Here is a 17486-nt window from a genome sequence, read left to right on the forward strand (position 1 = left end):
CTTGGAGGTAGGGTTAGAGCCATAAATAACACCTCACACAACCCACGATAGTAAAAGGGGGTGGAAGGGAGTGTTACAATGGGGAGAGAATCCAATCCTGAGCAGATTGACGAAAAGATTCACATGATCTTTGATAAAGAAGGAAGGTACTGAAATCTTCTCAAGTTTTTTGATCCCCAATTATAATTAATTTTCTCGAGTGTTTTGAGGTAGCTATAATTATTCCGTTGAGCAAGGTATAAACCTCTACTTTGTTATTTGAGGTGTGTCCCAAACTCTAAGAAAACGATAGTTCAATTATTCCTCCGGATTGTAAATAACCACCCTCCTCTTCCCCCGCTCCCATGCACATTTTATGAATATAAATATTAATATGTTATAGGTAATTTGTTTTTTAAATTAAAATTTCATCTCTAGAATAATTTAAAAATATAATATTTGTCTTTAATATTTATGTACCAAGTTATTAACTTACTATTTGTGTTCTTTATATAGTTTCATTATTTATTTGGTAGCTAAACATTTCTACCTAATATTTTATTTTCAAATTTTTACTATTTTATTCTTTTGAGTTTAGCTTTCCTTTAATGGATCTTATTATTGACCATTCTTGGAGTTTGTCACCAAACTTCAACAAAATTAATTATTCAAAAATGGGTAGTCTAATGAGGTCACAAATTTGCTTGGAAAATAGTGGAAATTTCGGCATGATTTTGACAAAATTTAGCAGAATTTTTTGGAAATTTGGGTTATAGCTATCAAACTTCAAGATTTTGGGTGCCCTAGAGGATTTTGATGGCGTTGAAGCCATTTCCACCATGAAAAACACGATTCAAACAATTCCAAGGTCAATTTTTTGAAAAAAATGACGGACAAAAATGACTCTCTGGGCAAATTTATGGCCTCGGTATTTGGACTTATATTTATGGGCAACTACCTTAGACAGTTGCAAGCCGCTAAATTTTATAGGGACAAAAGTTATGGGATTAAAATGTTGTAAATTGTTAACACTAGTATACAATTACATTGACCATTTATGCATTTGTTAGACTTTTTGGAGTGTTTTTCAATTTAATTTGTCCATAATTTAGCGGAGATTCATTGGAATCACAAATTTAAGGTGCGAACTCTTCACAATCCACATGCCTTAGGTGTTTTTGAGGGTGCTGAATCGATATATGCAATAAAAAAAATCATTTTAACCATCACAAATCAAGAGCCAATCAAAAGTTTTTTCGTTAGATTCTGTCCAAAAACTCCAAAAAATCTAATAATTAGACAACACATCTCATTTATGGTTTAAGTGTCAAATTGATCTCTCCCTTTAACTAACTCGTGCAACATCGATAAATCCATTTAAACTTCATTTTATAATTTATATTTATATTTAATTTTTATATTATTAAATATTTAATATATTTTAAATTAAAATGAAACCTATATATTATAATAATTGGTTTTTTTTTTTTTTTTTTTTTTTTTTTAATTCTCACAAGCTATATATGACCCATTATAATAATGCTAAAAAAGTAAATGTCCTCCTAAAATAACTACCCCTAAAAAAATGCTATCTCCAAACATCTCAACCCTTCCCATTCATAAATTTCCTAATAAATATAACTTTCCCGATTCATAAATTTCCTAATAAATATAACTTAAAAAATATAATAATAACTAGCCCAATTTAAACCCGATGAACAATTATCAATTCCCCTAAATTTAAAAAAATAAAATAAAAATAATGATGATAAAGGCAAAAGATACCTTTATCAAAGCCCTTTGGATTTTTTCCAAATAATTTGGGGTTTTGACCATATTAGTATACCCACTTATTTAGGTAAATGAATCCTAAATATTAGTTGTAGTCAACACGCTTATTGAAGTACACAGGAGACATCAAAGATAGCTAGGTGCCGTAAGTCTCGCGCGGTTAAAAGAAGTCACGAGCTACAAGCGATACTCGACTCGTTTTGATGTAGTGCCAGAGATTGACTCAGATAGTTTCCGATGTTTTGGGTTTCTGTTTTTAACCTTGGAAGGTTCAATTTTACAGTTTCTACGGGAATTCTCATATTCAATCTGTTTGGCAGATTGAACTAAAGATTTTTGTCGGGGTGATTTTTGGATTAAATTCAAGGTGGGTTTTCTTTCTGCTAATTTTTTTTGGCGTTTTCTAGTTCAAAATCTGTATTAGGTTTATTCCACTGGTTTTCTTATATATGAATTGAAATTTGTTATGTTTCTGGTTCATTCTAGGTCGACGAACGTGAGGTGCTAGGGCTTTTAGCGTTTGGATGGAACCCATGGATATCGTTGGCAAGTCCAAGGACGACGTCTCGCTTCCCAAAGGTGAGTTTATTGAATTTTTATAGGCGTTCTAATAGATTTTTGGATTGATAGCGGGTTTGTGAATTTGAGGGTTTTGTAGCGCGGAAATTGTTTCTGTTTTTTTTGAAAGGGTTTTAAGGTGAAGAGCAGAGAGTTTTGTCCTTTTCAAAGTTTCACTCCAGAGGTCATAGGTTCTATTCTTGAAGCAATATCGGTAATTGCTAGTTTGGTGTAAAGCCTAGGTAGATCATCGAGCTTTGTGATGGATTATTACTTACACGAAATCAGCTCAAATAGCCCATCATCGGTAATGAGGTTTAAATATCTTATTGCCAGTTTCCTTCTTTTCAATGGGCTCAAGTAGGCCATCATCCATTTTTTCGAAATGGGCGCAAATAAACCAGAATCCCTTTTTTTCCAAACGAGGTCAGATAACCCGTCATCCATTTTTCTCCTTTTATGTATTACCTGGTGGACATTTTCCTTGTATCGAGAACCTATCTCCCCGTTATGAACGGAATTGGTGCAAAATCCTGATTGTGATATATCCTTGGGCAATGTATATTGATGTTTGAACTAAGAGTTGATTGACAAGCTGCCACATATGAGGTTTGGTGATGTTACAGGGAGATTTTATATCTAGTTGTGGATTGTCTCAGTGATTAGAAATTTCAGGGGGTTCAGATTTGTGGACATAGTAATTTGGGATGTGCATTGAGCTTTTTACGTTGTGAACTGAGACATTTGAGTACACATACCACAGAACAAATAAATAGCTGATTCTAGAAGTTGGATTAGGTGGAAGGTATTTTAGGACGTTTGTAGTTGTGTGTGTGACTTGGATTGGAATGGGAAGTAAGTTGACTGAATACTGTATTTCCAAGATGCAAAATATCTTCTGGTGCAATATCCAGTATCTGTTTGTTTCAGAACAGAGGGTAAATGCTAAATACCAAAAAGTATCGATTAATGAAGCCTGCTGTCTAGTAAGTCAATCATGTGTCTGGCTTTATGCTGTCTAGTAAGTCAATCATGTGTCTAACTTTTCGCTGATTGTTTTTTCTTCTGATGGCTTTGAGTTGTATCCTGCCCCACTTGTTTCATCACTGTACAGCATGCAAAAAGCTAATATAGGTGGGGGTACAGACCCAGTTTAGGGTTCATTTTTTTATCAATTTGTAATAGTGGAAAACATTGGTTGCAATTGACATGGAAGTGAGTTGTCTAATTGACCCAATTTATACACTGTATTAGTATTGACAGTGTGATATTTGTTCGTCTGATTTATAGCAATCATGCTGGAATAAATACTGATTTATATCATGAATGATTAGAAGTTGTCGAAGAAAAGGGTTAGTGTGGTTAAGGTTTTTGTTGAGTTTCATAATGACCATCGTTTCTCATTGCGTTCAGAGTTGAATTGGTAACAATTGATATTTGAGTATAAGCTCACTTTGACATGTTTTGAATATGTAATTTTCCTGCAGCAACCATGTTTAAAATTATAAAAGAGATGCTGCCTCCAGATGTTCGTGTTGCAAGAGATGCTCAGGACCTACTGGTCGAGTGTTGTGTGGGTGAGCAACTGCATTGTTTATAGAATATACAGATTGAATTATTAATTTACTATTCAATGTATAGGAGCATGCTGAACTTAAAATCCCATGTGTGTTTTGAATTATTTTGAGAATGATGCAAAACCACTTATTCATAGCCTAGTCAAAGGATTTTGATGATTTTTTTTACTATTGTATGTCTTTTCCTCGAGTTTCTAGTAAAATTCAAATTCTTATTTCAAGCAAAATGTATAGTAACTTATATCTGTTTATTATGCTGCAGAGTTTATCAATCTAATATCTTCAGAATCCAATGAAGTTTGTGGCAGAGAGGAAAAACGAACAATTGCACCTGAGCATGTGCTCAGAGCCTTGGAGGTCAGTTCCCAGATTAGATCTCTTTTTAACTCGTGCCCAGTTGATTGATCATTGGATGTATGAGTCTCCTAGTCTTTTCATTAAATGAGAACACCATGTGCCTATGTACGTCATAAAAAATAGTTTGTTGTAATATAGAACTTTTCCTTTGTATTGATTTTTGAACTGCACTTTTGTGACAGGTGTTGGGCTTTGGGGATTATATTGAAGAGGTCTATGCTGCATATGAACAACACAGACTTGAAACATTGGTATGTTCGTCATTATGTCATCTAGACCCTTAGCCCACACAAATATTAGGCTTCCTACAATTTAATGGAATAGATGTTGGATATTGTCACAAGAACAAATTGCTTACTGTCTTGTAACTCTCTCATTAGGACTCTCCAAAATCTGGCCGATGGGCTAGTGGGGCAGAAATGACTGAAGAGGAAGCACTTGCTGAACAACAAAGGATGTTTGCTGAGGCCCGTGCACGTATGAATAATGGCAATGCAAATCCGCCTAGGCAGTCAGACTCAGATTAAATAGTTTCAGACCTTGTCTTCTAACATCAGGGAATGGCTATTATAGTCATTGTTGTATTATATTTTAGTCTTGGAAGCACCACTTGTATTGTCATGCAATCAAGATTAGTTTTACTATCTTTTTACATAGAGACTAAATTAAGATACAAGATTTAATGATTATGCTATTCATTTTCTTTATATTGATTGTTGTCATCTGTGTTCTCTTTTGATGATTTATCTCTAGAAATTACGTCTGCTTTTTTTCGATAGGACCTGGCTTTTGTTCTAATTCACAATTTCCTTAATAATATTATTTTCTTTATTGTAGCCAAGTTCACAGTGTCAGCAAGCCAAAAAATGGATAAAGCTAGAAAATGTCATCCCGGATATTTTTACAAGCATATGGCATAATGATACTAGATATTGAACTTTGCAAAAGGGAATGGAAGGTGACAATAATTCCATATTATTTGGTGACTGCAGCTGATTTACCATTCTAGGGTGTTAGTCATCTCAATTAAATGGTTTTATGATAAAATGAGCTAGCTGAAATATATTTGAACTATTTTTTGTTAATTAAGGATGAATGCTGTAAAAACTTCAACGAATGGACACTTCTGGGTCTTTTTGTTTTTGCATTTTCATTCTTTGTTAATTGAGGCTGGATGTTGTAAAAACATTCACGAATGGACCCATTTCTTTTCTTTATGCGTTTTGTTTCTCTCTGATGGAACTTCAGCAGGCCATATTCCAAGCAACCATTATAAGAAAAGCTTCTAAGATAACGCATAATGTGTGTAGTACTTTTCATTGTAATGACATGCATTGACTGTTATATATGGCTAGGATGGGGCTAGGAGATATTTTGTTATTTGATTTGGTGGAGTAAAATGGCAGCACTGCACCGCACGTATTTGCATTACTCCATTTCCTTTAATAAGAAATACGCACGATTATACATGGAAATTTTTGCCTATACATAGCAAAATAGAAATGCAAGTGCATACTCTGAAATAAACTCATGCATTCGCAGATAACTTGTAGGTGATGCTACGTTAAAATGAAATATCACATGCAATCGAATGTTAAATGGGACATTAGAACCGCAGGAGACTTTAAAATGTTGTAGTACTTCCCTGTAAGATAAAGATGTAAAATTTATGAAATTCTTACTGTAAATCGACTCCTTTAAAAAAGTTTATAGTAAATCCATACCGTTTGTTGGTTTGTTTGTTATAATTTTGGCTTTTTTGTTTTGTTGAAAGCGAGCCCAAAAGTTTTCAGAGCATCAATTTTACAAAAACATGAATTAGCAGAAATTGGTTACTGATGTACAGGTACAAAATCTTAGTGTTGCACTCTTGTTTTTCTCACATGTTTAAAATATAAAAAAATGACATTGGTTAAGTGCCTCCCAAAAATGTACGAGATCATGGGGAAGCTATTGTGATTAGATTATATTTGGTAAAAACAGGGAAGCTTGAGATGTTTTATGGTAGCATAGCTTAGTAATCTAGGACCCTGCCTTCCGAGATAATTGCTAAAGCAACATATGCTAACTCCGTGATAATTGCTAAAGCAACCTATGCTAACTTATGTGTTATTTAAGTGCTCTGTACTCTATTTATTTAGTTATTTAAGTGCTCTGCTATATATATGAGTACAATGATCACAAATCATTATCTTAAAGTTATACATGGACATGGTGTAGATTTGAGGATGTTATTGGATAAATAGCCAAGATGAGATGCTACTGGTCTCCTGGTCTCCTTCAATGAATGCATATATACAGTCTCCTCATTTGGAGCTTAGTTATAATTATGCCTTTACATTTCATAAGTTGTATTCATCTTGTTAATGTCTTTCTCTCTTCTAATTTTGCTATATTTGTAACTTCAAAAATATCCTAATATCCTAATTTTGCTGTATTTGTAACTTCAAAAATCTTTGTTAAGCCTATTTTGATATGGTTGTGTTGCTGTTGCCTTCTCCCTGCCTTTTTATTTTCAGGATAATTGTGCAGGTAATTTTCTTCTTTTTATTTGTAACTTCAAAAATGTTTGTTAAGCCTATTTTGATATGGTTGTGTTGCTGTTGCCTTCTCCCTGCCTTTTTATTTTCAGGATAATTGTGCAGGTAATTTTCTTCTTTTTATTTCAATTTGTTTTGTGTTCATTGTTTTCCAAATTAGAGTAGTATGTTTAAGTTGGTTGCAGCATTGATTTTTTATAATTTTAATATAATTTCTTACTTTCCAATATATTTTCATTTTTTATAATTTTAATATAATTTCTTACTTTCCAATATATTTTCATTTTTTTCTCAGCAAAATTTCTTCCCCTTGCATTTTTTTTAAAATCCAAATTATAGTATTTTTAGGTGGTTGTGTACATTACTGTTTTTATTCTTCCTTTGATTTCTTGGAGTTTACTTGTACAACATGTTTTCTTTGGACCCCTTTTGGAATCTGGATTTTTTTCCCTCTTTGTTGAGCTGCAAAGACTTGGAAACAACAGGAAAAAGGCAAAGTCCCTTTTACCACTCAAACCAACAGGGGACTTAAAAGGGGCTCTTAAGAGGGCAATTGCTAGGTTAAGGGCAATGGTGGGTGTTTAGCCCACTGTCACCACAGCTAAGTCTTCTTGCTCTTTACGGACTTTCACCAATGGGAGGAGTCCCGGTAGTGTAGGGATCACTTGTAAAGTATATGTCAATGGATAGCGGGAAAGTGACCCTGGAAACCCTTTCTCAAAGATGGAGTGAAGAATATAACTTGCTTGCTTTTTAAGCAAGGGACTTGGTACTTGGTCTTCTAGGGGTAAGGGGTGAAGATTGGAGGATTGAGGGAGAAGGAATAAGCTTATAGATGAGGTTCTCAATCACTATAATCCTTTGGAAACTTGGATTCCCAAATGGTCTTTAACAAATAATCTTTATTGAGAAGTGGGACCACATGGGCCAAGTGGACTCAGTTCAGGTTTGGGATGGAATGTAGCAACCAATGATGTTCCTATCGTAGACAAAGTGAAAGGAAATGACCAAACAAGAATATTTACTTCAAAAGGTTGAATTGATCTTGTTGAGGTCTAGCCTTGGGGATGTCTAAGCAAAATTTGATTTAATGGGGCTAGACCTAGGGAAAAAGGAGAAAAGGGTAAAATGATCACTTTTTTTGAGGGATCAATGCCTAAGTCACTTGGGGATATGGATTCAAGGATGATGATGAGTAAGAACTTGGTTTCTTGATCTAGGGGGCCCAGAAAGTCGGCTTCACCCAATGTTGAGAGAGAAAAGAAAAATGACTTTCAAGGATTTATATTTCAAAGCAAATGATGCAAGCTTATAGAGACAAAGAATCTCTAGGACATTTCATTCATATAACATTGGCCCATACATAAAATTAGTTAAAACATGCTTAATTCCACATCTCAATTATGTAACAACTAGCCTTAATTTTAGCAGTATGGAGCAATAAGAATAACGACGTCAAAAATTACTTACAATGTTATAGAATGTATCCAACCAACGTTTTGTTCGCAAGACAAAGCTCCAAGACAAGAAAAATAGCCCAAATCCATCTGTCAAAATTCATCCATCTTAAAAAATTATCCTTCAAGGAAAAATGCGAAGTTGTTTATGATTAGAGAGATCCCAAGTCAAGTGATGATTCAAATGAATGTGTCTAACATCAATATATAGCCTCCCAAGGAGTTCGAATTAGCCTATGGGCCTACATTAGCCCCTAAGGATAAAATAATGTGCACATAAAACCCTTATTGGTGACAAGCCCACAAAACTAGCTCACAAGTGGAAAAATAAGCCTCACAAGGGGCCAAATGATAATATGTGCATGTCGTGGGGCTCTCCAAAGGCCTAATAATGTCTTGAAGTGCCATACTGAGAAATAAATTCCTCAGAATATGATGGACAAGGGGGTGGCCCCTTGTTCTCCAAGTAATAGCACTGTGGTGCTCCCAGTGGGTTTAAGGGCACATAAATGACCCCATAGGTCTCCATATGAATTAGAGATCCTTGTAGATCCTCTGCAAGGGTCCAAAGAGTGGAATGAATGCTGCCATGACATCATGCAAGCCTTGGGACACTTGTTAAGAGTGAGGGGCTCCTATGGGGGCTTGCTGGGCATAATGTGCCAAGCATATCACCATCATCCCAAAAGTGAATCGCTAGTAGTCTCTGAGCATCGATGAAGATTGGTGGAGTGCTGTCTGCTAGTGTGGAGGCAAATGACTCTCTATGCACACCCTATATATGCAAATGTAGACCTTTGGGGTTAGGATTTCGTATAGGGAGATCAAACCCAAATGAAAACCACCTGTAATCTTGCATAAGATCTAATGTGTCCTCTAGGCCTCCAGTACAACCAATCAATAAAATAATCATGTAAAAGAGTTTACAAACCATGGATAACAAAGTGGGTGATGCATAATAACATGTCTTTCCATAGCGGGCTTTGGCATGTGTTAGTGTCTCCAAGCTCCAAAGGAGTTAACCAAGTACCTTATTAGGTGGTTTCCGCTCTTAAAAGGGATAGTATGTCCAAGGTACACCCCTCCTAGGGGTGGCAAGTGATAAATAAGTGGAATGGAGTAGGGAATGAGAGGGGCAATCTTGGGTCATATATTGGGGCATAAGGGTAGCTAGATAAGGGGAAGCCCACACCTTGGTATGTAATGTGTAGGAGGAAGAAATCGTGGTACATGAGGTGCCTTGACCTTGATTTTTACACCTTTCTTTATATGCCTTTTTCTGTTTATAAGTTTCTTTAATTAACCTCTCGAGGTTCAAAGGATAAGAGCATGATGTGTAAGATTTAGCAGTGATTATCTCTTTTTAGGTAGGGCAGTTCATTTCCTTCCAGGGCTTGGGACAATCATGGGTTCTGAATGATAAATGAAGCTCATCTAGGGCATATGGAACTAGGGTTATGACCACAGATTGGGATATCTCATGTATTGGCTTTTGTCCACATGCTAATTGTTGTCCTTAACATATTTTGCATTTTTTTGTACAATTTCTTATTAAATGTGGCCAACTTTTATTTTTTATTTTTTATTTTTATTTATTTATTTATTTATTTTTATAATTTTTTGCTTCAACCTCCGGGGCATCATTCTAGGCTTGACCTAAGGTGAGGACAAGGGGATAGGGAGGTTGACCCTATGTGGACCCAAGTGGGAGAAATGATGAATGAGGGTATAGTGAGCGGAAAGGGATTAATATATGCGAATAAAGGAGTGGGACCAAGCACCAAAGTTGGGGTTTCCCAAGTAGTACCACCCTAGAACCAAATGGTCAATAAAGGAGATCCCACGGGACTAAGATCCAAGGGTAACATCCAAAAGAGATCAAGGGGACAAGAGCACAAACTAAGCCCACTCTTTCTGCCAAATCCTCCCATCAATCCATACCCAAAAGTATCCATGATAAGTAAACCCATTACTCAATTACCAAATGACAAGACATACATTTAGATTCGGGAGGCCCACATTCAAACATACGATCAATACAGGTAGGTGAGGGACCACATCGCTGGCTCAGGTGGTAGAGAAATGACACAACGAGCTAGTAGGAGGCTGCAAGGTGCTGTTGGTTGTTGGTTGAGGTTCATTATGAAGAAAAAATTCTCCTGTGGATATCACCCACAAAGTGGTGGGTAACATCTTGCAGCGTCCTACTAGCTCGTTGTGCCATTTCTACGCCACCCAAGGTTCATCATGGAGAAAAATTTCTTCTAGCGATATCACCCACAAAGTTGTGGGTAATATCTTGCTCCAATTGAGACGTGATCTCTCAAAGAAGTGGACGAAGATGCTCGAACGAGAGGTCACGAGAACTCCAACAATATCTTGGTCACCGTAGACTTGTTATTTGCACATGTGAAAGATCAAAGCCACATGGCAACATGTTTTTCATTGTGTCCTATGATCACCCATGCTTGATGTTAGCCCATAAACCAACAAGAAATAAAATATGCAATTTTTTTAAAACCTAAATGCAATCTAATCTATCATGAGAAACATCATATGCGGTTAGTTCTAATGAAAAAATCATCATGCAATGCATCCTACCCTAACATGCATATGACAAAGCTATTATTAAGTGTAATCATAAAGCCAGTGCAACCAACATATCATCAAGTCAATATAAATATGCTTGCCTATATGATTACTCATGCAGCAAATCCCAAAGCGAATGCAAATCCAAACACATGGAGGATGTTGTGGGTGGGAGGTGGGAAAATATGATGCCCACACATGGATGATTATGCAGGAAGAGGTAAGAAAAGGATGTAATCTAGTATGATGAGATTTTTTGTTGCAACCAAAATAGAGATGTCAACAACCAAAGTCATAAACTTTTGATGGATGGCAACCTCAGGCATATCACTTCCACCATTGTCATTATTATTTACGTCATGGCTTATGGCTTTCATTGGGTTATGTTTAGTAGGAAAGGGAGGTCGACGAGATGGAGAAACACAAGTAGGTTGCACATGATGATTACACTAGAGAAGGGGGACTATGGAATGATCAAAACCTTGAGGGTGCGTCCAAGGAGAAAGTGTAATCAATACAGGGCTTCTCATTGAAACTATACTTGGGAGGGGAAAAGGGCTCACAATTACTTGAGATTATATGACCAAGGGCGAGGGAATCACTTGATGAAGACTCGAGATGATGACTAATAGGAAAAAGGGAGAACAAAATATTGTATTCAACAGGTTGTGCTTTTCCAAAATCATAATCTAAAGGCTCAAATGATTTGAACATAGAATCATTCTTAAGAGAAGTGGGAGCCCTATCAATGTCCTTGGTACCAAAGATTAGGTATCTCTTAAAAGGAAAATTGATCACTTCCGACTGCTCCTCTTTATGCAAAGGAAAATGAAAATTCTCCTTCCCAAGGGTATCAATGGATATGTCATCATAAGTAGTGCCTGAGGGGAAAGGAAGATCAATCTCATCCTCATCCTCCTTGTCGGTGTCATAAATGGGAGCACAATCAAATTGAGGACCAAAAATTTCCCATTTCTCCTTTTCAATGTGGAAATAATTTTCAATGTCATACTCCAAGGGGCTAATGAGATCATCTCTCTCAAGGTTTTCAAAAGAGTTTTCATCAGGAGTAATATCCTTGAGAAAGGTAAGTTTGGTCTCAATTTCTCTTTCCACAAATTCACCATTCCCGGCACATGCTTCTTCAAAATCATCATTTTCATTATGTGGACCCAAGGAGGACTCATCTTCTTGCCCATTACTTAGATTCTCAATGTATAAGGACATTTTGGTGGGCAACCTTCTCTTTTGAAGCATGTGCATTAAATCTTTCTACGTGGTCAATTGCAGAGAGCGGATCACCTCAAACACAGGCACCCCATGTACCATCCTTCTCGTGATATGATTAGGATGCCTAGGGATGCTAACAATGTCCAAAGAGGGAAATTTATCAAAGAATGACAACTTATTTGAGGTATACATGAAAAATATGTAGGAGTCGCCAGGGTGAAACTAAATATGCTTAGAAAAATGCTTGCTTCACCCTACAAGTATCGACCTTAAAGTTCAATGAAGAACTAGGGATTTGTTCTTCCAATGGAGTCGTCAATAATGATACCTCAATATGTCATATGGGGAACAAACACATGTTTCGTGTCTTCGACAACGACGCCAAAAATGTTACCACTCAAACCAGCAGGGGATCTAAAAGGGGTTCCTATGAGGGCAACTGCTAGGTTTAGGCCAACGTTGGAGGCTTAGCCCACTATCACCACAACTAACTCTGTGATGCAAAATGGATTCAGCATAGCCTCCAGATCAAAAGTCTTCAAATACAGGTGAAAGTGGAATCATGTTGAAGTGCTCGTGAATACGAAGCCAACGGTGCAAACAACATGAAAATCCAAGTTCGGATAAGGAAAATAAAGCCAATTAAAGATTTAGGCCCAAAAGTCAATGCCTACGTCAGCAAGACAGGTGGCAACTCGGGAAAGAGTCACAGGTTCTTGATGATGTCAGCACAAAAGGTGATGTGGCAGTCTGTGATTGGTTCATACCACAGGCAATGGGGATCAACGATCAAGAGCGGAGATCGTTCGATCAAAGGAGATTGACGCATATCACATTGAAACATGCAGGAAGGTTATCCTGGAAAACGAATGCGATAAAGTTATGAAAAAGAAGCTAAACTCTTTGAGTTTCGACAGGAGAGCGGTAAATGGTTTATCGCATGCCTTCAAGGTAGGAAGCGGTTTTCGACCAAGAGCACGCGATTCCACTCAGCACTTGACACAACCTCTCGAAAACCACTTTCTCGCATGGCTTCGGAGAATTAGTAAACATGCTAGTTGGAGCACGAGACCGCACGACAGCCATTGGATCCCACAGGACAGATCAATAGTGCAGATCAGTTAATGAGCGGGACACGATAGTTGTCAGATGGTCTGTTCTCGAGATCAGCGTCGGGGAAAGGCCGGACGATTGAGGTCCACCCTGCGCCTGCCGGACCTTTCGTTTATAGTATGTTTCTATTATAAACGTATTGTTCCACGTTTATTGCAATTTGTAACTGTACGTGTTGTATAAACACCATAACATAGAAAAGTTAAGGGAGAGTGTGTTGTGAACCATTCCAGGGGGTCTGGAGGTTAGAGTGACCAAGTACGCTTGAGTGTATACTTGTTTTGACTCGAAGAATCGAGCTGAACACAACGGTGAGATCCATTTTCATGGTTGAGACTCTGTTTTTGAGCTCACACCAGCAACAACTATTTGAAGACATAATAAAGAGGTCAACACTAGAAGCTAAAGGACCAAGAGACATAGCCAGGAAGTCTGGTGAACTCCTTTATCAATTTTGGTTATGTTGATGTGTTTGATTGTGTTTTATAATTGTGTAAGTGTTTATATTATTTGCAATCTTATCGATTCATTGCACTAAGTAACATAGGCAACTTCACACATAGTCTGTAATACCTTTTCAATTTCGGATCAAGTGGTATCAGAGCTTAAGGTTTTTAAGGTTTGACAAGTTTGTGTGGAGATTTGAATGCTTACTAGGTTGAGGCTCGGACAAGGTGAAGGTGAACTTGTTGAGGTGAATCCAGAGATTGGAAAGGTCTTTTCACGAAGAAGGATGACAGATGAAACTCCACTTGGGTCAGAATCCCAGTTCTTGGATAGTTTCATGACGATACGTGCCATGGTGGAAGAAATGTATCATGAGTTTAAAAAGGACAAAGGTGAAGGTACTTCATCACCTAGACCAGACAAAGGAGCAGAGGAACCTTTTCTTTTTGGCCATCCAGAGAAAGAAGATAAAGGAAAAGGAGAAAAGCCTCCTCCATCTCCTCCATCATCTCCTTCATCGTCATCATCATCATCTTCTTCTCATAAAACTAGTTCTTCTAAGAAGAAGAAAAAGAAAGCCTCTTTGATCAAATTAGATGTAAAATTTGATTTGCCAATTTATGATGGAGAACTTAATGCTGAAAAGCTTGATAATTGGATAAGACAAATTGATGTATATTGCAGGGTGCAGAAAGTTGATTCAGAAAGGAAGAAGATTCAGCTGGCTAGCCTTCGACTTGGAGGAACCACACTTGTGTGGTGGGAAGGCAAGACACAAGCGGATCTCCAAAAGCATGGTAAAATCATTTCAACTTGGAATGAATTTGTTTCTGCCATTAAAAAGCAATTTCATCCTTTTGGCTTATATGCAACGAGCAATGATGAGTTGGAAAACACTATGTCAATTGAAGGGTCAAAGTGTTCAGAGTTATACTCAGGAATTTCATAAGAGAACTTTAACACTAGGCATATCATTGGACTCACCAGACACATTGTTAAAATATATAAGTGGTCTTCATAGTTATTTGAATCATACTATACTTATGTTTAATCCCACTAGCTTAGATGATGTATCAGTCCAAGAAACTCATCTAGAAGCTAGAGGTATAAATGTAACCCCAGATGTTGGGAAATCATCCAAATCTATTGAGAACAAGAATAAAGGAAAGAAGAAACTGAAATGGAAGGAGAGGAAAACAAACACTGTGAAGAAGGATAAACCTTCATGCACTTATTGTAAGAAGGAAGGACATGATGAAGCACGCTGTTGGTCTTTGCATCCAGAATTGAAGCCTAAGAAGTTCGGGAATAAAGAGTGAAAGAATGCTGCTGCTATTTAAAAGGACTTGGGATCAGACTCAGGTGACGAAACAACGGTTACAGTTACAGGTATAAAAGGTAAGGATTCTAAAGCATCTACAAGTAATTTTTCGCATTCTATTGATAATGAAAGTTATGAGAGGAAAAGAAATGAGCTATTTCATATCAGAGTCATTTCCAAGCACACTAAAATTGATACTTTATTTGATAATGGGTCACAAGTTAATTTGATTTCTGAAACGATTGTAAAAAAGTTGGGTCTAGAAACAAAACCTCATAAAAAGCCATATCCATTAGGTTGGGTGTGTGATAAAACAAAGCTACAAGTCACAAAACAATGTAAACTTAGTTTTGCTATTGGGTCAACATTTGTAGATGAGGTTGAGTTAGACATAGTCCCATTGGACATATGTGGAATTGTATTAGGAAGGGCATACTTGTACGATAGAAAATCTATCTTCTATTGAGCTGAAAATAAGTATCAACTCACTAAGGATGGAATTGAATATATTGTAAGGGCTCATAAACTCAAAGATAACTTCGCTCTCATAAATTCAACACAGATGAAATAATTGTAAATTCAAGTAAGCAATTTTTACTAATGATTGTAAAAGCAAAGGATCTTGATAAATCTGATGCATTCCAAGGCTGTAATATTAAACAGAAAGCATATCTAGTTAAAGTTGTTTTTGATTATGATAATCTATTTCAAGAGCCTAAAGGGCTTCCACCCAAGCGAAAGATAGCACATGAAATTTATTTGCAGTGAGATGCTCCACTACTTAACGTTGGAATGTACAGGTTATTAGCTCTAGAGAATGCAAAGATAAAGAAGCAGGTACAAGAGTATTTGGATAAAGGGTTTATTAGACCAAGTACATCACCGTGCGGATCACCTATTGTGTTGGTGCGAAAGAAAGACGGTTCGTGGATAATGTGCATTGATTTTAGAGCACTAAATAAAATCACAATAAAGAATCGTTATCCTCTTCCTTGTATTGATGATTTATTAGCTCAGTTAAAATATGCAGTTTACTTTTCTAAATTAGACTTGTGAAGCGGCTACCATCAGATCAGAGTTGCAGAACATGATGTATGGAAAACTGCTTTCAAGACGAAGCAAGGACTTTATGAATGGTTGGTTATACCTTTTGGCTTAACTAACGCTCCTGCAAAGTTTATGCGAGTCATGAATGATGTATTTAGACCATTTATTGATGATTTTGTAATAGTCTATTTAGATGATATTTTTGTTTTTAGTAGGACATGGGATGAACATGTAAAGCATGTAACACAGTTTTTAGATGTTTTAAAAAGAGAAAATATCTATGTGAAACTGTCAAAATGTGAATTTGGCGGAACATCTTTGAATTATTTGGGTTATATTGTATGGGGTGGTGAATTGAAGATAGATCCCTCTAAGGTCGAGTCATTGTAAACTGGCCTAAAACCAATAATGCTACAGAAGTTAGACGTTTCTTCGGGGCAACGCACTATTGGAGAAAGTCTATTGCTAACTTTTCATTGATTGCAGCTCCTTTACATGCTTTGGAAAGTGTGAAACATGTGTTTCAGTGGGGAGACAAACAACAGAAAGCCTTCGATACCTTGAAAGAAAGGATCAGTATAGCGCCAGTACTAGCACTGCCAGATCTTCAACATCCATTTGAGATCGAGACTGATGCAAGTGAATATGCCATGGGGTAGTGTTGATGCAGCACAAGAAGCCTATATGCTTTCATTCTGAGACATTTACATCAGCAATAGTTAACTATCCTACATATGATAAAGAATTGTATGCATTAGTTCAGAGTGTTAAAAAGTGGAAACATTACATAATGGGTAAAGAAACAATCATACACACAGATCATCAACCACTTCAATATTTACACTCACAAACTAAATTACAACAATCAAGACATTACAGGTGGATGGGTTTTCTACAACAATTTCATCTTGTTATCAGATATAAGAAGGGCATACATAAAAGGGTTGCAGAGATGTTATCAAGACCAATTATAAATGCATCCACAATACTTAAGCATAATCCAGTAATTCATGAAAGTTACATTGAACAATATGCTCAAGATACATATTTTAAGAACGTATATGCAACTTTAAGTCATGGCAAGTAGGTAGAAGAATTGGATTATTATATAAAGGACAAAATCTTATATCATTTGGGAAAGTTATGCATTCCACAAACTGAAAGAGTTAGCATAATTCGAGAAGCACATACTTCTCTCATATTAGGTCATTTTGGTGTAAGTAAAACAGTTGCACAATTACAAAGGTTCTATTATTGGACACAAATGAATGAGATAGTTTCTAGTTATATCAAAGGATGTACTATGTGTGCTACAAGCAAGTCAAGTGACAGAAAATTAGGCTTGTATACTCCACTTCCAATTACTTCTCGTCCTTGGGAAAGTGTTTCCATGGATTTTTTTGGGGGATTGCCAAAGTCTAGAAAGGGTCATGATTATTTGTATGTAATTGTGGATAAGTTCAGTAAGATGTGTATTTTA

General features: G+C 36.5%; 1 protein-coding gene across 2 annotated transcripts; it reads left to right on the top strand.

The window, feature by feature from the left end:
* The first annotated feature begins 1868 nt into the window (after positions 1-1868).
* On the top strand, positions 1869-4969 carry LOC149211269 (protein Dr1 homolog). 2 transcript variants are annotated; one of them, XM_089396987.1, is made up of 7 exons: positions 1876-1975; positions 2091-2137; positions 2257-2349; positions 3816-3905; positions 4168-4262; positions 4445-4513; positions 4643-4969. In XM_089396987.1, exons 3-7 carry the CDS (start codon positions 2295-2297, stop codon positions 4787-4789), a joined length of 456 nt encoding a protein of 151 aa, XP_089253113.1. In that variant the 5' UTR covers positions 1876-1975; positions 2091-2137; positions 2257-2294; the 3' UTR covers positions 4790-4969. The 2 variants fall into 2 exon arrangements, with proteins under 2 accessions (XP_089253111.1, XP_089253113.1); XM_089396985.1 differs by having other exon boundaries at positions 1869-2137.
* Positions 4970-17486: the final 12517 nt, after the last annotated feature.

The sequence above is a fragment of the Pinus tabuliformis genome, chromosome 1_2 (genome assembly GCF_031772625.1).
Source record: "Pinus tabuliformis cultivar Carrire ecotype Pingquan chromosome 1_2, CPIR1, whole genome shotgun sequence".
Taxonomy (NCBI): Eukaryota; Viridiplantae; Streptophyta; class Pinopsida; order Pinales; family Pinaceae; genus Pinus; species Pinus tabuliformis.

Coding starts and splice junctions, on each gene's coding strand:
- LOC149211269 (XM_089396985.1), top strand. CDS start 2,295: ATGGAACCCATGGATATCGTTGGCAAGTCCAAGGACGACGTCTCGCTT. Junction 3,906..4,167: donor ACTGGTCGAGTGTTGTGTGG/GTGAGCAACTGC, acceptor ATTATGCTGCAG/AGTTTATCAATCTAATATCT. Junction 4,263..4,444: donor ATGTGCTCAGAGCCTTGGAG/GTCAGTTCCCAG, acceptor CTTTTGTGACAG/GTGTTGGGCTTTGGGGATTA.